Below are 27,028 nucleotides of genomic sequence, written 5' to 3'. Positions count from 1 at the left end.
TTGCTAATGAGTGATCACCTTTAAATTTGGCATGTTTGTGCGTCTGGGGATGGTACTGGATCTAGTGTGAAACTGGCACTTTTCCATGTCCTTAATCTCCTGGTCATTAAAGTCTCTGAAGGTGGCAGTAGGCATGGAAGGCAGGAGAGGAAAGCTTTCCCTGCAGCAAGCTACAAATAAGCAAAATAAAAACCTTAGAGGATTTATCGCCTCTGGAGCCAAACCCTGGGTTCAAAATGAATGCCCACTACAGCCCATGCCTGCGGGCCAGACTTCTGCTCCGGGTCAACTTTCAGCCCCCTCGGCCTCGGCGTGGCGCCATGAGTCTGAGAGGGGCGACTGGACTATGCAGTGTCTCCCTGGAACCGGGTGGGATGTGGGTACGCGGCACGGCGTGAGACAGGGAAGGGGTGGGGAGAGGAGAGCCCTACGCTTGCACCGGGGCACCGGGACTCGCGTCGCCCCCTCGGGGCCAGGTGGTGCGGGACTCCAGCCAGCTCAGCCGAGGGCGCTGCGACCCTCCGGCGGCCCGAGCGCCGGCCTCACCTGGCGGCGACCGAAGGTGCTGCTCCGGCGGGAGGGCGCGGCCGACGGGCGGGCGCAGGGAGCGCGAGGAGGCGGGACCGAGCGCGACGGGGACGCCCCGCCCCCCGATGATGCGGCGCCAGCCGACTCGCCTCCGCCTTGTCACTCACTCCTCACCATGGTTGCAGCACAAAGCAACAAGCCCCGGAGGCCGCTTCCTCCCTGAGGAGCGGCTCCGGCGGCCGGAGAAGGCGCAGGAGGAGGAAGAGGCGGAGGAAGCGGAGGGGGAGTCGCCGCTTCCCAAATACTCTCTCCGAGGGGGCTGTGCGCGGCTCTCGGCTCCTGGCCCTCCGCCCTCGGACGCCCGCCGCCGGGAGTCCGGACCTGGGCTGCCCGAGGCCCCCTCTTCCCCCTCCCCCGCCCCGCGCAGACCGGGAACAAAGTTGCCGAGAGCGACTGGGCCGGAGGTCTGCAGCCCCGGCCGGGTGCTCTGGCCGCGGCGGCGCCGGCGCCGGGGCAGCTCCGCTCCGGGCGCGCTGATGGGGGGAGGCGGTGGCGGCGGAGCCCACGGCGGCGGCCCGAGCAGCAGAGGCGGCGGCGGCGGCGGCGGCGGGGCGGCCCGAGGGGATGCAGCAGCAGTCGGGAGGGACGGCCGAGCCCAATAGACGGAGACTAGGAGCGGTGGCGGCGGCGATCGGGCTTCGCAGCGCCCGGACCTGAGCCAGTCGTCCCGACGGCGGCTGCGGCGCCCAAGTGCCGGAGGACTGGGGACGCGGGAGATCCGAGTGCTTCGCGGAGACTCCCGGGCGGCGGCGTGAGCCCCTGAGAGGAGGGGGCGACCCTCCGCGCCGGAGGGGAGAGGAGGCCCCGTCTGCCTGCAGCCTTCCCCTTCTTTACTGTCGCTTGTACCTCCCTAAAAATAACTCAGGCCCGCCGGGGCCAGGAGGAGACGCCACTGTCCCCGGAGTGGAGCCGGGGGAGGCGTGTCGAGCCAGGCCCGGAGGGAGCCGGGCGCGCCAGGAAGCCTTTCCCGGCTGAGCGGCGAGGAAGAAGAGGAGGAGGAAGGGGAGTTCCCGGTCGCGGAGCGCCCGCAGGGACCCTCCGGGCCGCGGGGCTCGGGAGCTGCGCGCTGCCCGCCCCCTTCGCGCGGCCTCGCTCTCCCGCCGGGTCTCCTGAGCGCCTGTCCCGCGCTCCGGGCCGCCGGGCCCAGCGGAGCCGCCCCCCCGTAGGCCCCGCCGCCGCCGCGGTTTGGCTTATTAGCCGCCGGCGGGCGGGCAGGCGGGCGGAGCGCGCAGGGCGGAGGCAGCGGCTGCGCTGGGCCGGGAGGAGGCCGACGAGGGTGCGGAGCGGCCCCGGCCGGGCCCACGGGGGGAGATGGCGTCCTACGTGGATAACAGCTTCCGCCAAGCGGTGATGAAGAACCCCGCCGAGAGGACCCCCCAGGTGAGACTCGCCGGGACTTGGCTGGATTTGTGCCTCGCAGGCTGCGCCCTTTCCCGTTCCAGTCTCTCCTTCCTGACACGGTTGGCCCCGCGCACCCCACTTCTCGTATTAGGACCCCTAACTTCCCATGGCATTTCATCGCTGTATCTTTTCCCCTGGTCGTCCTGGGTTTATTTTTCCCTCTCCTCGATATTCTCCTTTTCTCTGCCCTCCCCATTACTGACCTTCCCCCTACGTTTGCTAGGCGGAGGAGGGAATTCTCCAATTAGCTTCTCCTCTTCCCAGTGGTACACTAGGGCTTCTGAGTCTCGGGGGGGGGGGGACTCACCTCCCCGTGGCCAGCTACTCCCGCCGCCCTGGCTGCAGGCCCCTTTCCTTCCCAGGCATGTGGCCCCCTTTACCTTTAGAGTTCTGTGGTGTTTGGAAAGGTATAGGAAGGAAACTTGTATGGCTCTGCGAAAGACTAATCCGTGTTGACCTTCTAAAGTAAAACATTGGGATGTTTGTGTATTTAGTATTTTGCTTCTTTGAAAAAGGGATGCTGCTTTCCAGTGCAGGGGAAGAAAAGTTGATTAGCTAGCTTAGTGCCTTTGGTTTAAATTGCGGGCATAACTGCAGAGCAGGCATATTCAGATACACCCCCGGAAAGGGCACCCTGCGGATTCTTTCGGTGTTGCACAACCTTGTCAGAATTAGATAAGTTTGTTAACCTTTATACGTTCATTTACCATCGGGCTTATTTTTCCTTTTTCTTTAAGTGGAGTTGTTGCTGATGGTGTCGGATTTGGTCGCTTCAAGTTGGACTAGAGAGGGGGAAATTGTATAAAAATGTGGTGGTTAGATTTTTTTTTTTTTTTTTTTTGCTTTTAGTTGCTGACTGGCTAATGACGCATATTCCTAAGCATTGGGATGGTAACTACAGGGGATCCTGCTGCCAACCCTCTTGTCAAATAAGCCCTCTGATCCTTGGGACTATCAGACATTTAGGATCTGATGCCTGAAAGAGTTGCTTCGCTGGTTAGGTGTTGGACGCCATCTGTTCATACCCAAATGCTCTCCTTCTCTGATGTTGATTATTATTATTTAATGTGGGGAGAACAGAATAAAATAGAATCTTTCACTGGCTGCCATTGGACAAGGCCCAAGAATGGCACCTGGTACCGTTTCTGATTTTTCATTTTTCCTGATGGAGCCATCACATCTGGGGGATCATAGATCACACATATTTACTAAAAGAGTGGAAGATGTGTGATAATTTTATGAGAATATTCATTTCACTGTGTCTCCGGAAAGTTCCAATTCTAAAGGATTATTTTATCAAAACCAAGCAGTGTCCTGCTTTGATCTTGTCCCTCCCTGGGTGTTGCACTGCCTCCCATGTGCCTTCCTCTACTGTTTGTTTTAAAATTGTCAATTGAATCAGTCTTCTGCATGTGAAAATGCATGTTGTGTGATGGAAAAGCAAATTTCAGTGAGATATGTCAATTCCTTTCAGTGTTTGAAGTGCCAAATGAAATCATACAAGTTGAGAATATTACAACCCAGCAAGGCAAGTTGAGAATATTAAAACCTAGAAAGGCGGGTCAGAAAATGATGTCATAGGCCTTTAGTGGAAATTAGAAGGTGGGGGGTGGGGAGAGTTGTGCCTTTAGTTGATTAATTAGAATAGCAATGACTTAAAACCTATCAGTTGGGGCGGGAGGGGGGGCACCAAAGAAGACTGGAAGAGACAAAACCTCCACTGTGAAAGCATGTGGATTGTGCCAAATAAATGAACTGTTAAACTTTCCTCTTCTTGTGCCAGTTGTGTAGAATAGAGTAAAAACTGACCTAGCATAGAACTTGGCCTGATTCAGAAGTGGGCCAGTTACTACTAACACTGCAAGATGAAAGCTTCATTGATAATCTGAAAGCACATTTCCCTCCACCAAACCTTCATAGGAAAAGTAAACACAGAGAAAGCTATCAAACATTTTGAACATTGTTAAGTATCAGCCGTATTAACTTTGATGTTCATTTGGTTATTACTAACACAAACGTCATGTTTGCTTATTATTGTGTTAAAGAAAGTAGCTTGAAATGTGAATGTTTTCCCATCCTTACCTGGCTTGTCAAAAATAATCTTGTAAAAGTTTGATATGTGCTCAAAAGTAAAAAAGATGTTTTGGTAGAAGGTGCTTTTTGTATTGAGTGCTTTGTTAAGGACCGGAAGTTATTTTGTACTATTTTCTCATTCATGCTTGAGAGTTAGACTTTTGTAATATGAAGAAAACAAATGTATTAAATAAACTTGGTATCATGAAAAGAAGGATGTGAATTAGGAAAGTTTTGCTGTCATGCTTCCTTCTGTTTTTCGGGATAGACTTGATAAAGGAGTTCATATGATTTCTCATTACAGGCAAAAGGAAGATGCTATAAAAGAATAGAGGAAATACATAATTTTTTTGTTGTTAAATTCAGGTTTTTTTTGTTTTGTTTTAAACCCCACTATCCCAGTTTCTCTCTCAAACTCTTGAAGGCATAGCTTTGTATTTGGGTCAATCAGTTGCCTACAAGTTAATAGTGATGTTACTAACGTAACCTAAGATGTTAACTAGAAGAGAATTTGGGGGTGGGGAGAGTCCCAGTATAAACATAGAGACTGCAAATTAGGGAGCTTTTCATGCACACCTGAAAAATAGGAACCTATTTAGCCACATCATTAGAGAGGCAGAATGGTAAGGTGAAAAAAAAAGAAAAGCCACCTGAATTTTTAGCCAAATCATGCATAGATTTAAGAGGCTGTCACTCTTTCATCTGATATTCTGAGAGGATGAAAAAATCTTTGATCCAGTGTGTGTCCCACATTATGTGTCTGGAAACCTGGCTAAATTTTAGTCAATGGGGCACTGTATTCTAAATAACCCCTTGAAAATAATGTACACTAAATGTTCTATTGATATTTTTCAGGGCACCTCTGTTGAAAAACAGGACTCTTAAGTAATTGCTTTATTAAACTATTTGGGTTTATGCTTTAATCATTTAAATGAGAAGCTTGGTCACCAAAGCAATTTAGTAAAGTAAAAGATGTAAATAAATTGCAAGCAGCTTTATCCCCCAAGGCTTTAAACAATAAAATGCTTTTTCTAAACCATTTTATTAACTTGTTGAGTTCAGACCCTTTGTAGTTGCTTCTGTAGTGTTTATATGCATGTTTTTAGTTTTTCAGGTGAAACATCTATTGCCTTACTGTTTTCTTTCAAGATCTAATTTAGTGTGTTTTTAGGTAGTTATAAAAGTAATTTTTTAAAATGGTATATGTAAAACAGCCACATCTCATTTCTTCCTAGTTAATAATATTACTTTGTCCTCACTATTGAAATTTTTTGGGCTCTTGCACCTTTCGATTTGATGTTAACTCATGAATTTTTCAGCTGAGAGTTCATAACAGTGTTAAGACTTAATTCTTTGCAAAGTCACTTAGTCATGAGAGGGCTGAAAAAATACCTTTTGCCCAGAGAACTTTAAATTATGAGAATCTGCACAAAAGAATATCTCTGGTAAATATTTAACTTTTAAATCTAGTGGGAAGAATTGTGTTTATTACAGTTACATTTTCCATTTGAGGTTCTTTTTATCATTGTTTATGAGCAGTTTCATATTTTCATTTGATAACTTACACTTGGATTATATTTTAGCTCATTTCGGGGCTCTAGTAATAAATATTTGGTCCTTATGTAGTTTTTGTTCAAAAAACACAAATAAATGATTTTTGTGCAATTAAAAAAATTTTTTTTAACGTTTACTTATTTTTGAGAGATAGAGACAGAGCACGAGTGGGGAAGGGGCAGAGAGAGAGGGAGACACAGAATCTGAAGCAGGCTCCAGGTCTGAGCTGTCAGCACAGAGCCCCAGGCGGGACTCCAACTCACGAATCGTGAGATCATGACCTGAGCTGAAGTTAGATGCTTAACTGACTGAGCCACTCAGGTGCCCCGACTTTTGTGCAATTTTGAAAAGCATGTTTCACTAAGTAATGCGTGTTTGGCCATAAGCATTTACCTTTTCTAACAATGATATTTGAATTTGTAGGTTAAAAAATATACACATTTTTAACTGAAATACTAATTTCAGACTGTATTAGCATGTGACTTTGAATGGGTGAGTACTTAAATTTTTGGTAAAAATTAACATTCTTTTGTAATATTAGTAGAAACTTAGTTGCCTTCACATAAGCTTTTAAACATTTAGTAATTAACAGTTCCATAATTAGCTTTGCATATCTTGGCTGAGGTTCAAAATGAATGTCTCCAACTGCATTGCTGTATGTGGACTGGTTTAATGTAGTTCTTCTCAGACCCTGGGCTTTAACAGAACAGTTACAAAAAATAATGATAAAATAAAACTAAGAAAAGCAAGAGGACTACTCAGTTGCTAACTTGTTTCATTTTTTCCCTTCAAGAAAGGATGTAAAACAACAAAATAAGCCATAACCTTCTATTATCATTTTATTAAAGGTCTTGCCCTTTAATAGGGAGGATACACTATCATTCCAAAGCTTAGTTCTTGAAATCAAAAATTCTTTGATTCATAAGAAAACTACCTATTTGTGGTTTTACGGTTTTTAATATTTCTGTGGGTGTGAAAACAACTTTAGGTGGATTTTGTGGGGAGTTAAATGATAACATGAGGTCTACCTTTGGTGATATTTGAAATTCAAGTCACATATAGTAACAGTGGGATATAAATTGACTATCTGAAGTAAGGATATAAAAACCTTTTAAAAACACAGACTGTGCTTCTTATTTGAAAACTTGTTTTTTAGTTACTTATTTTGTAGTATAAGTTTTATAGGTAAAGAAGAATTGTAATTACCTGAAGTAACTTTGATCTAGACTAGAAAGATAAGGAAATGTGGTGATAGTTCTTTGATATCTGAATTTTATGAGCCATTCCCTCTCCTCACCCTGTTTTTGGCACCAGACAATTCTCTCATCTGTAAATGAGGATAATAGCTTCCTGAGGTTGTTTTGTGGATTAAGTGAAAGAAAGTACACTTACTATTTAGTGCAATATCTAATAGTAGTTATCATTATGGCACATTAAAAAAATTTTTTTTAATGTTTATTTTTGAGAGAGAGGTAGAGACAGAGCATGAGTGGGGAGGGACAGAGAGGGAGGGAGACACAGAGTCCAAAGCAGGCTCCAGGCTCTGAGCTGTCAGCACAGAGCCTGATGGGAGGCTCCAACTGTGAGATCATGACCTGAGCTGAAGTCGGAAGCTTAACCAACTGAGCCACTCAGGCGCCCCTCATCGTAGAACATTTTAATGAAATACTTTTTACCAGACCTTAGGAATTCAAAGATGAGATGAGACATCTGTCCCTCAGGTAACTCACCAGTGTATTGTATCTTTTAAGTAGGATGTGATTCATCAGTGCCGTAGCAGATGTCCTATGCCAAAACTGAAGAGGCTGTGGGCTCTCTGGATGAGATGTCCTGTGCTAACACTGAAGAGGCTGTGAACTTTTTAGACAACCATGTAGTGAGTCTTAGGGTAGTAGGAATTTACCAGTCAGTGGACTAGGGGGCATGCAGGCTATTCCAGACTGACCTGCTGTCATACAAGTAGCACATGTGGTTGTAAGAAAATACGTGTAGGCCTTTGTTCCCTGTGCTTGGAGCCACGGGAGTGAATAGGAGGTGGGGAGTTATTTCACTGGAGTGTAGATGGTTGTGGTTGGAAGGAGAGGAGAGGAGACCAAGAATTTTGTTAAAGGCTGAGAGGTCTGTTCTTCAGGCTTGAGGTAGTTGGGAGCTTGATATACATGGTGGAGACAGAGTAGAATTATTGCAGTAGTAGGATTTGTTGGACAGGCTGGCTGAATGAATGTGTGCACATTATATCAGCTACTAATTGCATCAGATGATGTGCACATGATGCTAGCTACAGCCTAATCACGGCAAATGGTAATGATCAACATTTCCTAATTCATAGGAAAAATTTCTAAGTTGCTAAATTTTTTTTATTAATAAAATTTTTTTAACTTATACTTTTTTTCCCTTAAACTTTGATATCTTCTACATTTTGGAATCTAAAAAAATTTTTTTTGTTTATTTTATTTATTTTGAGAGAGAGAAAGAGAGCAAGTGAGGGAGGGGCACAGAGTGAGGGGGAGACAGAATCCCAAGCAGGCTCTGTGCTGTCAGGGCAGAGCTGACATGGTGCTCGAACCCACGAAGTGTGAGATGACCTGAGCCAAAGTCAAGAATCAGACACTTAACCAACTGAGCCACCCAGGTGCCCCTCTACCTTCTGGAATCTAATGTAAAATATCTGATTTATCATATGCTGAATAGGTTAGTATTTCTTAATTTGTAATGATGTGATTTTTAAGCATTCTGTCCTTTGGAAGAGATTAATATCTCAATTTAAGAAGGAAAAACGGATTTATTTATATAAAAATGCACCATTGACTTATGATGGCACAAGGTAATGATTGTAGTAAGTGTTTGAGAACAGTTCCTTACTCCTCATACGATTTTTGTTTCAATAGGTTGATGTTGATAAGTTAGGTAGGAGAAGCCAGTTATAGTACATATTATTGCTCTTTTGTAGCATTGCCAGAGATTTAGTCAAAATATGTATAGTAGTTATAATGTCAGCCTTTGTGTGGAGAAAAACAAGCTGATTGCTACTTTATTTAGGCTGTTAGGATTTTATCTTTTCAGGAAAAAAAAATAAAATCGTCTGGTCTCACATGCTAATTAACCACTACTTTACTGAACTGATTACCTTATGTGTTTCTTGTACTCAGGTGTTTCCTTTTCTCCTTCAGTTTGTGAAAGGGTTACCTTTGTGGTCCTGGTGGGCTTAGTTTTTGTGGGGTGGGAAGTTTAGTTCTTGCATTTTAAATTGTCTTGGCTCCACAATTTCTGTGCTTTCACATCCTTAATCATAAAAAGTGTTTTGGAGGAGTTGGCATTTGTGACTTGAAGGGGAACTTTGTTTCGTCATTGGAACCAAACCCTCTTTTTCCTTGCTGTAGTTTCTCATTGCTTGTCTTCTTGCAAGTTGAATATCATAAATTGTGGGTGTTTAGGATTTCTCAAATACCTTAATATGAGCTAAATGAATTGAGATAAAAATGTATATTTTGATCCTATTAACAGTTGGTAGTTTAGTTGACAAACCAACACTCACCATAGTAATTGGCCCTTAGCACTTTCCTGTTCTTCTCTAGCTCATGGTATTTGCTGCCACCCAACATAAAAGCTACTAAGAAGAGATGAAACCCTAAAGAAGAATTAGCCACTAGCTGGTTATTCTGAAGAGACCTGGTAGTAACTTTCTGAGAAGCTACCTAGCAATCAGTGGATCTGAAGGGTTGAGGCACACTGATGATTATCTGATTTCTCCTGAGTATTCACTCAAGTAAAAACTCATTATCTTTTTTTTTAAACTTGGTAGTTTCAGATAATTGATTCACATGTAGTTGTAAGAAATGCAGAGATCATGTGAACCCTTTACCCAATTTTCCCCATTAACAGCCTTTTGTGCAACTAGAATATCACAACCAAGATATTGGCATTCGTACAGTCTAGATACAGAACAATCCATCACCATGAGAATTCCTCCTGTTGCCCTTGTGTAGACACAATCATTCCCTGACCCTGCCTCTGTCAAGGACTAATCTGTTCTCCATTGGTAAAATTTTGTCATTTCAAAAGTGTTAAATACATGGAATCATACAATATTTGACCTTTGGGATTGGCTTTTTTTCACTCAGCATAATGAAAGCTTATTACCTTTTGGCTAAAATGAATTTCTACTATTGTCATTGAGTGGTTTGAGTTGTGTTCCTGAAATACCAAGGGAGTGGGAGTTAAAGTGGATTTAAATAGTGACAATGATGAGAAAATTCCATGTTAATATGTATAAAATAATAACCAAAGATTATAAGGTCTTGAATGAGCAAGAGTTGTGATGGTGTAACACATTGGGATATTTCAATACATATAATTTCTTTCCATAAAATTTTTTTTGGGAGGGTCATAATGGAAGTGGTAAATCTAACCATAGCTATCAATGATCCCTCATTAAACAAAACAAAACAACAAACCCTTGATCATCCCTAACTGAAGTGACATTTTTACAATTCAGAAGAAAGTCTAATGAATGTATTTACAAAGGAGTCCCAGTGGTCAGTTTGAACAGCAAAACAGAGTGTAACTTCTGAGGGAAAAATATCCATGAGCTCATACCAATATAAGTAAATAATTGAATAAATAGATAAGTGGGGGAGAAGAGATTGCTCTTTGTTACTGTAGAATTCCAATTAAAAAAAGTATTCAGAAAGAATGATGGAAATAGAAAATCACAAGTAGACAAACGTCATAATAATTGTTGTAAGCAAGAATCCTCAGTTGATGTCAAAATTAGTGGGTGAAAATATGATGAGAGATATATATTGGATATCGTCAGAATATTTGCATAGTCTCAAATTATCTCCCCAAGATTAATTAATTAAAAGAGGAAATCAGGGGCTTCTGGGTGGCTCAGTCAGTTAAGCGTTCGACTTCGGCTCAAGTCATAATCTCATGGTTTGTGGGTTCAAGCCCTGCGTCAGGCTCTGTGCTGACAGCTCAGAGCCTGGAGCCTCCTTTGGATTCTGTGTCTCCCTCTCTCTCTGCTTCTGTCCCCCTCACGCTCTGTGTCTCTCACTGTCTCTCAAAAATAAGTAAACATTAAAAAAATTAAAAAAAACCAAAAAACAAAAGGAGAAATCAGTGCTTTTATAGTGAGGAAAACTGGTAGACACTAAGTGAACCAGGTTAATCAAAGTTATATCACCAGTGCGAAGTAACAAAACTCAACTGAGTAAATCTAAGGATCTAATTGGCTTTATTGAATGGTTCTTGAACCAGGCAGCATCCCATCTAGCAAACAGGAAGGAGCTCCCAGAAGATGTAGAAAATAGAAGGGAGAAGGGATAATGAAAGCAGATTACTTCATCTTCCTCTGGAGGATGGAAAGGATCTATGTGGCAAGCTACCTCACTGGTGTTGACCAGTTAAGACTAATTATTAAGTCTTGGTTTGGTTACGTGGGTTTAGTGCAAGCGACTCCACTTTGGGCCTGTTGTTTCTTTTTAACCCCAGTAATAATAAGGCATATCATCCAACCTTATGCTACATTGAGAAGGGTACATTTGTGATAGTATTCTTACTAAAGTATTGTTACTTCAACCTAAATGTCAGAAAATATCAGGCAAACTCAAATTTTAGGACATTCTACAAAGTGTATAGTGCTCAAAAGCGTCCAGAAATGCTGAAGAATTGTTATGGATTGAGTCTAAGGAAATGTGATAACTAAATGAGTTGTGAGATTCTGGATTAGATTCTGGACCAGAAAAAAAAAAAAAAAAGAAAAGGTACTAGGAAAGTTGGTGACATTTTATCAGTTAGATAATTTTACTATGGTTATTTTATTTGTTAAATTATGGGAAGCTAGATGAATACATAGGATCTCTGAACTGTTTTTTTGTCTGACTTTTTTATTCTAAAGTTATTTCAAAATTAAGTTAAAAAAAGGCATAGCTTTTGGAGTTTTATTGTGACTCTGATAAGGGGCCTCAAATTAAGATACTTTGAAAAATCATCTTTTTCCTGATTAATGACTTAATCTTATTGAAGAGCCTAGTCCTTTCTAGCTAAATATTTTGTATGCTTTGGACCATTAATGATGGGGGTGAAGCAATATATTAGTTGGAAGAAATTTAAAGTGCACATACACACTAACGGAGAAGTGGACAAGAAGAGCTGAAATAAGTTTTTAACTGTTCACCTTTATTCCTATCTGAATCTTGTAGATATTCACAAAATGCCATATATTTTACCAGTTTTGAATGTTTCATAATCCTGAATTTTAGTGAATTTGTACATTTGGTATAAGAAAAAACGTAGGAAATAAAATATTCCATGTACATTAAGTACAATAGAAAAGAAATTGTGGTAGTAGCTTAAGGAAATGAGTCTAGGTGAAATTAAGGTTGTAGATTCTCTCCTTTCTCTTTTCCTTTCCTGTGAATGTAAAAATTATCTAAATTATTACTTTTGGTGGGCGTGGGGGGTGGAGGGAAGGAAGAGGCAAGGGTGTGTTTAAGATGGTCAGAGGCACTATTACTGCTCTGGAGGTGATAATACTATCTAAGCTGATTGTGGTCTGTACCTTCAGTACTTTTTAGGACTTTTTGTATTAGAATAAAAAAAAGGAATTTCTTTTAAATCAGTTCAAAGTAGAAATATCTTTACAAAAAAATTGTTTTTATTCATATGTACACCTTTGTATTTCAGTTATAAAGCCACCTTCTGCCATCCATCCCCTTTCCCAGCCCTCTTCTCCTTCAATTAGCCACTTACTTTGCCTATTTATTGTGGTAAATACTGGAGAATGCATGCTGTATTTGTATATTAAGTACTTTTTTTTTTCTTCTGAAAAAAACTGGCACTGGAAGATTGGATTAAAAATATGGCACCTAATATTTGAGATAACTACAAATAAATTATAAGTCTGAAATTATTTACTATTTTTAATTATAAAGATATAAACCACTTAGTTTCTGTATTTTAAGAGTTTTTATGTTTGATGTTTTCAGTAATAAGTTACATTTGAGGGCACAAGTGAAAAAGAAAAGAGTTGACCGGGCTTTAAAGTAACTAAAGTCTTCAAAATAAAAAATGTGAAAATATGTAGGTGTAGGCTAAACCTATTTATTTTAACATTCATTGAGTTCTGTATATATAACTGTATTATTCAAGCTATGATATGTTATGCAGTCTTGCAAACTCTTGTTTCTTTTAAGCTCACTCAAATTTATTAGAAAATACGTGGTGAAGTTAGAAATATTTGGCCATCTCAGTTACATTACTTATTGTATTAAGAAACTGCTTCATCAAATGTATACATTTCCAAACAACCAGAGAGGAGTTTTAAAAAGTTAAGAGTTTAAAATAATGAAATGCAGTAGCATAAAAAGCCAAGAATTGAGGTAAGGAGAATTTGACTGCCTTTCAGTTTTGTTCCTAATCTCCATTCATGTAGAGCTGGAAGAAATTGAGGAGCAAACTTGAGGGGGCAAATTTCATCTGCATACCTGTCCCTTGTCTTTCTATTTAGGAGACCACAAACTTCTTTTAGAGGCAGACAACGTAGGACCCAAAAGTTCGTTCCAGCATGAATCTCCAAATCCAATGATTGGGATGAATGGGAATTCCTATCTTGATTCCATTTTCTTCGGTATGGTTTAAATCTATATCACACAGAGAAAACTCTGTGTGGGAGGTAACATGGTAAAGTCATTTTTCTTTAGAAGTCCTTGTTCCCACTTTATGTATTCTGGGCTGGCTATTTTCCTTTGTACTTATACGCTTATACATTTATATCTGTAACTGTATTCACAGAATAGTTGTTCTGAGTTCAGTTAGTGTTATTTCCTTCATGTGACCTAGTCCTTATGTATGATCTTGGATTTTGATGTCAAACTCCTTTGTGGTCTGGGGCTGGTTACCTAACTTTAATGGGTTTCAGACCTTTGGATTTAATGGACTATTAAAATTTCATAAAACACTGGGGCACTGACATTGATTTGTCACTTATTTTGCCAGCTAAGCATGTTAAAATGAATGTAAACTTGTTCTCCACTATTCCTGTTTCATAAAAGAAAGGACATTTTGATATAAAAATAGAAAATCACAGAATAAATTAATTTAGCTTTGTTTTATTATGTTACGGTTTTGTCAAGGATTGATGAAAGTTTTACCTTCATCAAGGATTGATGGGTGTATATGGTAATATTACCTCATATTGTGAAGATTAAATGTGTTCATGTATATTAAAGTTCTTTGACAGTCTCTGGCATAAATAATTTAATGAATAGTTAATAGTTAACAGTATAATACTTTAATGTTTGTTATTAATATTATTTTTCAATTAATTGGTATTCATTTACAATCCGATCTTTTCCCCTCAGATAATCTGTCTTTTTTTTTCTTAATGTTTATTTATTATTGACAGAGAGAGGGAGTGTGCACAAGCGAGGGAGGGGCAGAGAGAGAAGGAGACAGAGGATTTGAAGCAGGCTCTGCACTCAATGCAGAGCCCGATGCAGGGCTCGAACCCACAAACCCTGAGACCATGACCTGAGCTGAAGTCGGATGCTTAACTGACTGAACCATCCAGGCGCCCCTCCCTTACATAATTTTTCATCATTAGTGTGCCTTATAGCTAATTCACCAAAGTGATTTGTTAGATGAGTCAATTTCATAGGCTTGATTCATAGCATAAATTGTGTTTGGATTGCATCAGTCTACAGGTAACCAAAAACTATACACATAGGCTTAGTTATGGTCTTATTTTTCTCACACAACAAGAAATCTAAAGGTAGGTAGTGTAGGATTGGTCTAGATGCTCAGAGATGTCATTAAGGAAACTAGCTCAGTCTCCCACCAAATCCTACTCAGTGATTTTGGTTTTAGTCACAAGATGACAGCTGCCCCACCAAGCAGAAGAGAAGGGAGAATGTTTTCTTGGTAAGAGCTCATCTTTTATTTGGAAGGAAAGCCCTTTCAAGGTACTTATCATTGGCCAGAGCTGTGTCACATGCCTACTACTAGTAGCAAAGGAGGCTGGGAATTCAAGTATTTTTGCTTTCAAGCCTCCATATTACAGAAAGGCAGGAAAGAAAGAGATTAAGATGAATGAGTGCTGTGAGCTGATAGTATTTGTCCAACTTACTTTGTGTAGGAAACAGATGATTGTAATAAGTTTATGCAGTAATTCTCTGGAGATCTCTTTGAAAATCTTACTGGATTATACAGCTACATTATTATAGTTACAGTTATGGAATCATACCGATATTTAACTGCTTGGTTCATTTATTAGGTATATGGTTATTAATTTTCTGAACTGCAATCTCTTATTTGAAAATAGAGATAAAAAATACCAGTGGGGTGAACCTTATATGTAAATATAAATACATAAAGTTTTTGATATTTATTGAATATCAATGCCACTTTTAAATGTAATCATTTCTATGTGGTAACTGTTGATTTACACATTGATTTAAAGTTATGGGGCGCCTGGGTGGCTCAGTCGGTTGAGCATCCGACTTCAGCTCAGGTCACGATCTCGCGGTCGGCGAGTTCGAGCCCCGCGTCGGACTCTGGGCCGATGGCTTGGAGCCTGCTTCCTATTCTGTGTCTCCCTCTCTGCTTCTCCCCCGTTCATGCTGTGTCTCTCTCTGTCTCAAAAATAAATAAACGTTAAAAAAAAAAATTAAAGTTAAATGTAGGCTTACATTTCTCTTTTTTTTTAGTGTTTATTTATTTTTGAGAGAGAGAGAGAGAGTGAGTGAGGGAGAGACAGAGAGGGAACAGAGGATCCAGAGGCTCTGTGCTGTCAGCGGGGAGCCTGATATGGGGCTCGAACTCGCGAACTGTGAGATCATGACCTGAATCAAAGTCAGATGCTTAACCAACTGAGCCATCCAGGCACCTCTAGGCTTATATTTCTAAATTAGTTACTCTTGTTTCAAATTTACTCCATTTTTAAAATTTCAGAAATTTTCATTTTTTAATGTGCTCCATTTGTGTGTCTTATATTGCTACATGTAGTAATACTTTGTTATTTTTCTGTGACTTTAAGGCTACAATTGTCATTCCTCCCAGAAGTTGAGTCATCACTTTATACATACATATACATTTGTATACAAAACATTTGTAAAAGATAGCTGTTTAGTTTTCTGTACTTTGTTGAGTCCATACGTCTGTCATAAACATGTCTTTAATAAAAATGGTTTGACATTGAATGTTACACAAGACTAGTTTTGACACTAAAACTTTAAGTATGCAAGGTGTCCTTCCTTAGTGCAATTGTGTTTAGTTATGGGCTTTTTATGGTAGCATTCAAGATTTATATAGATAAATGGTGCTTATGTGTAGTGAGGTCAGTTAAACAATTTGCTGTCAGGAGCTAATGACTAGAAATGTTATTGGAAAGAGTCGTGGTTATTTGTCATTTAAAAATAGTGTGTGTTTTCATAAGTTACTTGTTTGAGGTGGGTGAGGTAGAGTGTAATGTCTGAAATTGGAGACTGAGTTAGGACCCTGATTTCATTTAAACTGGATTAGCTTGCACTGTATCTATCAACCTCACTAGAGAGCTTACTGGTCAGGGACTTAACTATCCATCTTTCAAGCTCAGGACTTGGCATACCCCTTGGTGCAGAATTGGAGCTAATAAATATTTAATGACTTGATCTTTCTTTCCTGAGAGTTTGAGATACAGGGGGAAAAGTAATTAAATTCTTCCATATTAATAACAAGTTGAATAAGAGCTTGAAAAGGAGAAATAATTTTTGGTTCAGTTTCTGTAACACGTAAGTCCTCCTTTTTTATAGCAACATGTCCTTTGTGGGACAAAGTTATTTTTATTGAGTATCAGGCAGTTGCCTCCCTGTGAGACATCACTTGGTGTTAATATTTTAAACTGTCATTTGCATGGTGTTTTCATTGGCATTTGACAGAGAGTATAAGTTTTTTCTCTGGGTTCCTGGGACACTTTGTCCTATTATGCAAATTTATTACTTTGAGATTTTTGATTATTGTCAGGAACAGTAATTTAAATTAATGACAGACCCAAGTTACAAAATTAAATTCAGTTCTAGTATCTAGGGCTAATTTTCTGACTGTTACTAAGTAGAGATTCTAGCCTTGACCTATTTTAATAGATAAGACCATTTTTTAATTGTAGAATGACTTATATGCTAATATATTAACTTAAGAGGTGGTGTTAGGAATAGATTAAATATACTCTATTGAAATCTTACTCAACTTACTGATTACATATAAAACTCTAAGAAAAAGTAAGCTGTAATAAAATTTATTCTAAGTAAACTTGTTGTAGATTTTTAGCAAGAGACATTACTTAAATACATAGAGGAGTGTTTAACTTTCCCTTCACTGTCTTCAGCTTTTCACCAGTACTTTATTTTTAATTTTGACATGTAACTTCTTCATGGAAGATGATGTGATTTCTGGAGTATCTGGAATGATTCCTAATCCTTAGAATGATTCCCTTACCTTCTGATGATGCCTAAAGTGACAATGAGAGAGAGAGAGAGAGAGAGAGAGAGAGAGAGAGAGAGAAAGAAGTGTTAGGAAAACATATCAGTATTGGTTCTTGGTATTGAGTGGAACCTTAGATCATTGTCCCACAGACCTGTAGATGGGCCCTGGGAAGCTTCTGAGGGGCCTTTGCAGAGACCTGGAGATCTAGCCTAGCTTGCACACTTAAGTTTTTATTAGAAAAAGGAGATTCACTACTAAAAAAATGTTGAAAATCCCTGATCTAGTTTGGACTCCTGAATAGAGGAAATAAACAAGAGTAGTTCAGTGAATTTCTCCATGTCAACAGAGACAGAGCCAGCAAGCTCAAAAATTTAATCCTCTGCATCAGGGTGAGCAAACTATTGCCCTTGGACCAAATTCAACCCATAGCCTGTTTTTCTGTGTAAAGTTTTATTGGAACACAGCCATGCTCATTCTTTACATATTGTCTGTGGCTGTTTTCATGTTATAGAGGCTGAGTCAAGTAGCTGACAGAGACTATGTGGCCTGCAAAGCCTGAAGCATTTTACTGTCTGGCTCTTTACAGAAAAAGTTTGCCCTTTCCCTTAGACTTTCATCTATGTGAAAATGCAGATACTTTTGGAAGCGTGAGTGTGGGGTGATTATTCAGTACTGCTATCAGTTAAACCTCTGAGAAGTGGAAAGTTCCTTTTTAATATTTGATAGGGTGAGGAGTGGACCAAACTTTGCTATGAGAGTGTATTTTATAATTTTGAGGGGCTCTTTCTATTAATATAGCAATATCATCAGCAAAATTTTGTCTTTATTTCTAATTAGATGCCTTAGATTTAAGTGTGTGTGTTTTGTCTGTTGAGTATTAGATGACCACAGAGTTCTTTAGGAGTTGTTTATAATGTAGTTCTGAGCAGATTCAATTAAATGATTAGGTTTCCTGAATGGTCTGCTCTACAGCTTAGAGAACTTCAGAAAGAAGAAGATGGGCTAGAAATATATATTGATTTGATCAGAACATTAAGTCACCTGACTGTGATTTTTCTTTCTCATTTAGTATTATTGTAACTCAGCATTTGTTTATCTGTACAGTGATTTTTAGGAAATGTCAGTAAATTGCTTGAACTCTTTAGTGATTACAGTTATGAATGTTACAGTTACTATTCCATAGTCTATTGTTAGTCAATATAGTTTTTTTAAATTGTTTAAAAATTTTTTTAATGTTTTTATTTATTTTTGAGAGAGAGATCGAGAGAGAGAGAGGGAGAGAGAGAACAAGTGGGAGGAAGGCAGAGAGAAAGGGAGACACAGAATCCGAGGCAGGATCCAGCTGAGCTGTCAGCACACCCCGATGTGGGGCTTGAACCCACAGACTGTGAGATCATGACCTGAGCTGTAGTCAGATGCTTAACTGACTGAACCACCCAGATGCCCCTATTATTTGTCAATTTGTAAAATGAAAAACTTCAGGAACTTTTTGAAGAGTCACCCCCCATATTGTAAATTATTTTTCTTGGCACATGTCATATATTTTTAATTCTTGTTTATTTCAAGGTAAGATGACTTTATGGAAGTTTTGTTTTTTGTTTAACGAAAACAAATTTTTTACCATAGAAATAAATGCTGTACTATTAATGAATGAAGTTGATGGAAATGAAGGAAATGAAATGAAACATTGATTTTCAGGTCTGTTAATCCATGAGCTTTGTGTTCTATTTCTTAAACACCTTTGTAAATAAATAAATTTATGTTAGACCTTTATTTTGCCGACTACACCCGTAAAAACTTAGGAACCATTCCAGTTGAGTACTTAGAAAGTTAACTGCTTGAGAGGTAAATTTACTCACTGATTCTTAGCGAGGTTATTTTCTGTTTGTGATGGAACATTTAATTACACGTTTCACTTTTGTTATACTGAAAGTGTTAATTCCTTTATATTTTGCATATACTGTATAAGAAATATCTTGCTGACTGCCTTAGTGGTTACAAAAATGTGTGTTTCGCTGCCTTCTGGTTGGCTTACGGGCTTGAAGGATTGAATCATGCTAGGTTAAGAATTTCTAGTGTGTTCCATTCGCGGTGGGGAATCACTGGAGGCTTTTGAATCCAGGCAGTGAGTCAGGATAGTGCTTGAAGACAAACAATTCTGTAGTGTTAGGATGAATGAGAAAGTCATGGAGGACAGGAAAGGCATACCCTTCAACTAGACTGGTTGCCCTTGATCAGACATTATGTGGGGATGGATCTCCATCTGTTTGGAGTGAAACAGACCAACTTGGGAGAGGACGAGGGACCAACAGTGGCTCAGGACTATGCTAGAAATCAGTGACTGTATTATTTTATTTTTTGTGACTGTTCTGAATGATCAATTATGGTGTAAGAGCAAGATACATGACTGTTTTTGTATTTATATTAGGAGGATGTTAAGAGTAATGTCTTACTAATTTAGCACTGTGTGTTAACTATACTGAAATCAAAATCAAAACAAGACAATTAAAACAACTACAAAAAAGGAATAACATCTTACAGTCCATTGACTGTAGACTGTGGGGATAAAGTAAATGAGGAAGTTTGATTTGTCAGGAAAGCCAAAGAGGAGTTTGAAGAGCGGTAGGGGCATGGAATATGGGTTCTTATTTATTTTATCTTTTTTTTTTGCGCGCGCGCGCGCGCGTGTGTGTGTGTGTGTGTGTGTGTGTGTGTGTGTAGCATTAAACACATTAAGTTTTTCTTTCCTGGATTGTCTCTTGGGTCCTCAGTGAGAACTTGCAACTGGTTTTAGGGCTCGCTCAAGGATTCAGTATGTCTTCTATACCTGCAAGCCTGTAATCATTTTGTTGAAGAGGTATCTTTATGCAGAGGAGTGAAGAGGAGGGACTCCCCCCACCCTAGTTTCACTATTATTTAAAACAGCAAAAACGAAGCTTACTTTGTCAGTCTCATATTTTCTTCTTCCTATGTATAGCCACACAAGGACTAGGACTTTTAATCATTCTAATAAAGTATCTCTTGGTGATCTTTACAAATGGACTCTGAAAGGAGAAAAGAATTTATATTCCATAATAGTATTATTAGCATAACTGTTTATAAAATGTCTTAGAGACACTGGGTATAATATGTATTATTTTGTTTATCTGTTAGTGTTCACCCAATATGGTTTTTATGAGCCCTACAGTTTCACTCCTGGGAAGGATATATTTTTGTCTCAGTTTTGTCTAGGGGGTTTTGTCTAGGTTGTTTTCAGTTTTCCAGCCTAACTTTTTGGAAACTATGTCTGTGGTCTTTTCCTAGGTTTTTAAGAAATCTGGGGGTAGTTCTAATAAGATTTTCTTCCTGAATTTGTTGTTAAAAAGAGAAAACAAAGTGAAATGATTGAATTCTTTAAGCCTGTCACATATGTCAGGCCCTGTACCTGGCTCATGCTGTGTGCTCCATTAAGAAACTTTGTGTCCTACTCAAAGATACCCTAATTTACATTTAATTTGCAGCCAAGAATTGTTTTTATGGCTGTTTTATCTTATTTTTATTTTTTCTTATTTTAAATAGCTGTAGGCATATTATCTAAACCTTGAAATTGGTTTAGAGATACAACTGTTTACTTTTTATTAAGTTGTTTACCTTTCTCTGTCTCTGCATCCAAACAGAAACTAGCATGGGTTTATGATCTTTCCTCTTTGTAGTGTGCTATGGCATTGTCTTTAGTAGCTGTTAACTTCTTGGCAACTACACAAATAATTTTTAAATAATTAATATAGCTTGTACATCTATGGTAATAAATTACCTCAGTGTGTATAAAGAAAAGAGGCTATTCCTGTGGGATATGGGGGGTTATAAGTGAAATTACTTAGTTGAGAGTTTTTGCTCTAATCTGGTTTAGGAGGAAGATACCTCCAAATTTGTAACAGTGTCTTGCAGTGTTTAGTGAAACTTTGTCGAAAATGCTAATGAAACATTATTACAAAGTATAGAGTCTTAGAACGCCTCACTCCAAATAAAAATGTTTCCAGTGTTTACTCTCCTTCAGCTACTTTTCCTTAGAGGATAATCAATTATTATCCCTTCAGATATTACCTCAGTTATTTTTGAAAACAATTAATGCAGTCTCCTGAAATGGTCAAAAACTAATTTAAAACTTCAAGCATATTATATGGTATTTTTTGCATTTCTACTTGTGATTTTTTTTTTTTTTAAAGGGAGTAGATGTCAAACCTATTGAATCACTTTTCAAGAAAACAACACCCACTCTCAACTTGGTTACAATAAAATACAAAATAGCATGGAGAAAAGAGAAAAAAAAAGTAGCATCTCCAATAACTCTTTGAAAGTTTGATGGAAAGCAGTCCATAATTCTCATCAAGTTAGATGAAATTTTTTAGGAAAAATAAGAAAGATCTTACCCATAAAATCTGTGCCTTAAAAGGCGGCCTTTTGTATAACTTACAGTTTTCTTTATGTATGAATAGCCTAAATGACTTGCTGCAAAATGTCATTTACCCTATTTTTTGCCCATGGCTTAAAAACAAAGTGCCTAATCCCTAAAAATATTTACACACTTACATGCCATGCTTCTTCTTCTTCCTTTCTACTTTTAGGCTAGGTCCTAATTTCCATTTCTCTTCATTTTTACTTTTCTCAGTTGGTTATAAGATTAAAGGTACGAGAAGAGAAATGCTGTTTTGGACTATTTAGTTAGGATGGTATTTTAGAGGAAAAAAACCCCTGAGGCCTCATTTCTCATTGTCAAGTAGAACCCATTCATGTGGATGGTAATTGTCAAGAATGATACTTGTAACCACAAAGAACAATAATCTTGCATTATCTTCTGGGTAAACCGCTCATATGTTTGAAGTAATTCTGTAAAAAGCGAACCGTGGAGTTTGGGAAAGAAAACATTAGTTTATTTTCCTTTACAGTTCTTCTTTCCATCCCAACTGCCATCCTTCTCAGGCCTTATCAGTGGTGTACAAGTAAAGCTTTTGATTTCCTCCCTTTTTACCCATGTTAATAGCTCTTCATTTAATGCTACTCTCCTACACACATCAATTCTGGCCACTTAAGGACGAATTCAAAGTTTTTCCTCCTTCATGAAGCTTTTTCTGGTCACTTGGGCAAGAGGCTGAATTTTTCTTTATGGGATTTTTAATGTTTTTAGCTTGTGCATTTCTTTAAGGCATTTATCTTCTGGTAATTCATAATTATTAGCTGTACACATTTTTTTTTTTTAATGTTTATTTATTTTGAGAGAGAGCAGGGGAGGGGCAGAGAGAGACAGGGAGACCGAAGATCTGAAGCAGACTGTCCTGACAGCAGAGAGCCCAATGCAGGCTCTGAGAACCACACGATCATGACCGGAGCTGAAGTCTGACCCTTAACTGACTGAACCACCCAGCCCTAGCTGTACACACCTTATCTCCTCTTTAAAAAAAAAAAATTTTTTTTAACATTTATTTATTTTTGAGAGAGAGAGAGAGAGAGAGAGCGAGCACACGCCAATAAGGGGCAGAGAGAGAGGGAGACCCAGAATCTGAAGCAGGCTCTAGGCTCCGAGTTGTCAGCCAGAGCCTGATGCAGGGCTCAAACCCACGAACCGTGAGGTGAGATCATGACCTGAGCCGAAGTCTAGCATTCCACCGACTGAGCCACCCAGGCACCCTCCCTTATCTCCTTTTTTAAACTGCAAAATTCCTTAAAGGTGAGATCTTATTGACGTTTGTGTTTCCATGGTGTTTTGTAAGACCTTAGCGTTTCATAAATATTTTACTATATGAAGTGTGTGTCAGACATTCTCCTAATAATTCAGTGAGTAGTACTGATGGGGCACAACCCAATCTGGTACAATTTTAAAATTTAGCTCTTAGAAAATGATTTTTATTTCGTTGTAACATAATTCAGGTTTTTGATTATCTAAAGACTGTGCCCAAATGATTCTTAGAATTGCCCGGTTAGGTGATAGTGCTTCAAATTTTACTTAGTCACCATGACGTGTCAGGCACAGAAGCAAGTCAAATGTAAAACCTGAATTCTAGGCATGACATTATGAATTCCTAAGTCCTGGACTTCAGTTTGTTGCCTTGGATTATATTTGGGTATGTATCCATTTACTTTCACTGGATTCCGAACTTTGTTTTATACATTTACCTTTTAACCTTCCTTAAGTTAGAGCAACACCTTTTTACATTACTTATTCAGTCTCTTTAAGACCCAAGAAGAAAAAAAAAGAGAATATAAAAATAGTAATGAGAGTATTATTATTATTATTACTTGGTATTGATGTCACTCTAATGATGCCCCTCATTTTGGGGTCTGTAATTCTAATGAGGAAGAGTAGCTGGGAAAGAAGGATGGGTGTTACACTAGTCTCTGATTCTGTGTGTGACCTTGGTAACTTTCATTTGACCTTAGTTTCCTGGGATGTAAAATAGGATACACTGTCTGCCTAGCCTATTATTCAGGGTGGTTGTAAAGCTTAAATGAGTATAATATATTAGAAAGTACTTCATAAGCGGAAAAGTCTATGCTATGTAAGGCATTACTATCGCTGACAGAGCAAAGTATTAGTGTCAGTAGAAATTGTGAACCATTTATAAAGATAATAGACTAAGATCCTTTTAGTATTTGGCTAGCAGCATTTATAGAAATATAACTCTTTTTGGTGTGTGTAAGGTAATAAAACCATGTTTTCAAATTAATTTTTTATTTGGTTGTCCAGGTTAACGCTTCTCCAGATCATTTTAGAGTTTTGTAAAGAGCTTTTCTTTGTTAAAGTATTTTCGGGCTTCAAAGAACTATTACGTAAAAACTCATCTACACCAATGTACCTCAAATAGTTTTGATCATTTTGAATAAACAAGCTGAACACAAAATTCTTCACTTTCAAGAGTGCTCGAAAGTGGCAAAGTCTTTCCATGTGTGTAACATGTGCATATGTTCTATTCTAAGGGTGTTTATCAGAATATAATTTTTGGAGTAAATTTTTGTAATTACATGTTATGAATGGATACAATTTTCTTTTCTTTTTTGATTAGTGAAATCTGTCATCATTTTGTATTTAAATTTGAATGCTGTTTGAACTTAGTCATATAGCCAGAAACTTGCATAATAGGGAGAAGAATGTGGAATAGAGATCTCATGGCTGTCTTTGAGGCATTTGAAGAGGAATTTGAATTACTTTCAAAATATAAACATTCAAATTCAAAGATACAACAGTAAATGGATATATTCCTCTATCTTTAAGTAGCAGTTGCTTTTAAAATGTAGCCCTTTTGAAAGTGCCCTATTAGCTGTTTCAGTTGCCTGTCAATGTAGTAAGATATAAATACCTTGAGTTGTGTTGTTTGCTCTTCATTTTATACGTGGGGAGAACATAACTCAGAACTGCTGAGAAAAGATATAGAAAAGTAATTGATATTTATTAAGTGTCAGTTATGTGCTAGAAAGTCAACTAGGTGTTCTCTAAGTTTTTTTAGTTTTTTAAAAAACATCAACCCAATTAAGCCAGAGGTGCTGGCTTCAGTTTACCAGTGAGGAAACTTGAGATTCAAATAGGTTAAGTAATTTGCTTAAGGACACAGAACTGTCTGATTTCAAAGTCCATATTGTTTTTTCACTTTACTGTAAGTAAAGTATGGTAATACTGGATGTAACTGTCTGTATTATTGTAATAAGGACTTTTCCAAGATGCAGTTCTGATTTGCTTAGGATTTATTTTTTTATTCACAGTGTTTCAGTAGATTACTTACACTTTAGAGATGGGCTTCAGCTATTAAAATTTTATTTTTTTAAAACAATTGAAGATACTAGAGGTATCTTATAACATCTAATATTTATTGGTTGTTAATTTTGTTAGCAGACACTGTGTTAAGGATGTAAGTAAATTATTATCTTGATGTCCTCTGAGTGTCCTCTGACTTGATGTCCTTCTTCTGACTGTTTGCAATTGGTTTTTGGTTCTTAGCTTGTTTTGTTGTTGTTGTCATTTTTTAAATAGTCAAGTGTTGGAGATTTTTGCCAGTTAAAGAGAAATGTTAGTGATAAGTCTAGTTAAGAGTTCTTTGGTTTTTGGAATAGGCTAGCTGGAGGCCTTTCAAGTTTGTTCTGTATTGGGGAAAGTAACCAAGGTCTAATCAGCAGAAACACAACCAGACATCTGCTGGTTTGTCAGAATCACAGAATTGGCATGCCTCTCTATTTCCATTGCTTATGAAGTTTCAACATGGAATTACTTTAATATTTAGCCGTTTTGTGTAGGAACATAGCTGGGAGGCTCCGTTGTCAGTGCTGTAAAAAAAGCCAGGGGAAATGTTTGGGAGATTGCTACCATGGACCCGATTTGAATGGGTTTTAGTCTTTGACGCTTAGCAGTTTGTGGGGTAAAACATTCCTGGCACTTCTGCTTTCCTAACTGTGGCCGTGAGGAGGGTCTTAGGTTGTAAGTGAACTAGCTGTGTGGCCACACTGATCAGAGAAAGGCTAATTGGACTATAATTTGACCAGAAGTGAGAAACAGCTATTCAAATATGCTGAGAATTCATTCATAAGACTCTATCTTGCACAGGTATACTTTAAGTTATCTGAAGTTATCTAGGACTGTACTTCACAATTTCAACTAGAAAATGAAGGACAGACTGCTGGATTGGGAATGTGAAATTTCCAGGATTCTTAGGTGCTTCTGAAATCCTAAAATAATTCCTCCAGATGTTCTAAGTTGTGTTGAGTGTGTATCTGTGTTTAAATGATGTTTTTGAGTCATTCATTTTCCCAGGACATGTGTCACTGTGTCTGTGGCAGGAAGTCCTATTTGTTTCTCATTGGCTCTCATAAGACATGGAAAATATACGTACTTTAGGGATAGAAGAGTGCAACACTCCAGGACAGAAAGGTAGAGGGTTTTCAAAGGTGTAACACGTTCTTGACTTTTTTTTAAATCTGAGTTTTCTCATTTACTCCTCTTTTTAAAAAAATATACTTTTCCCTTCCAAAACATTTTCTGTTCTCTCTTTCTTATACTCTTTATTTTCTTCTATTTTTGTGGGACACTGGAGTCGAAAAGAAAGGTTAAGTACATAGTCTCCTATGTGGATTGCTCATTATCTTCTGGTAATTGAAAGTTAACTTGCATTTTAATTGCACATGATAATGTTTTCTGTCTCTGGAATGTTTTTAGTGTTCCAAAAGTGTTTATAATTTGTACTTAAACTATATATTTTTAAAATCAGTGTTTTCAATATTATTTAGGTTTTTTTTTTTTTGTTTTTTTGTTTTTTGTTTTTTTTGCATGGCTCATACATCAAAAAGTATAAGATGGTATACAGTGGAGAGTCTTACTTCCTCTTCCTAATTCCCAATGATTTAATGATAGTGGGTGATTTTAGTTGGTTATTTATTCTTCCAAAGATTTTTCTTAAACCATATTCAGACTCATGTAAAATGTATTCCCCTGCTCCTAAATTATATCTATATATCTGCCCCTTGATTATTTAAATAAAAATATAACTTGGGGATCTTTCTAGAACAGCAAATGAAGAGCTCTCTTGTGTGTGCATGCCTATGTATGTGTGTTTAACTATTTCAGGCTATTCACCGTGCTACAAAGAATATCCTTTACATATGTGATCTGGTGTATTTCTGCTGGGCCAAAGGGTGGTTGCATTTCTAATTTTGATAGTTTTTCTAGTAGCAGTTTACAGTACCTACCAGCATTGTATTAGGAATTAATTTTTTTTTAATGTTTATTCATTTTTGAGAGAGAGAGAGAGAGAGAGAGAGAGAGAGAGAGAGAGAGAGAGAGAACAGAGCGTGAGCAGGGCAGGGGCAGAGAGAAAGGGAGACACAGAACTCAAAGCAGGCTCCAGTCTCTGAGCTGTCAGCACAGAGCCTGATGTGCACCTTGTACCCACAAACCATGAGATCATGATGCCAGCCAACATTGGACATCCAACCA

At 38.6% G+C, this 27,028-nt stretch overlaps 1 protein-coding gene across 3 annotated transcripts in view; it reads left to right on the top strand.

The window, feature by feature from the left end:
* The first annotated feature begins 1,121 nt into the window (after window positions 1-1,121).
* Window positions 1,122-27,028, top strand: part of RAPGEF2 (Rap guanine nucleotide exchange factor 2) — a 253,639-nt gene continuing 227,732 nt past the window's right edge. The window contains exon 1 of one of the 3 annotated variants that reach the window (XM_007084219.3): window positions 1,122-1,968. In XM_007084219.3, the coding sequence (XP_007084281.1) occupies window positions 1,900-1,968 (69 nt within the window). In that variant the 5' untranslated portion in view covers window positions 1,122-1,899. The remainder of the gene's footprint in view (window positions 1,969-27,028) is intronic. The other 2 variants (XM_015538435.2, XM_015538436.2) reach the window with 2 other exon arrangements.

Source organism: Panthera tigris, chromosome B1, assembly GCF_018350195.1.
Source record: "Panthera tigris isolate Pti1 chromosome B1, P.tigris_Pti1_mat1.1, whole genome shotgun sequence".
Taxonomy (NCBI): Eukaryota; Metazoa; Chordata; class Mammalia; order Carnivora; family Felidae; genus Panthera; species Panthera tigris.
The sequence above is the reverse complement of the archived record's forward strand: the minus strand, read 5'-3'. Positions and strand labels throughout refer to the sequence as shown.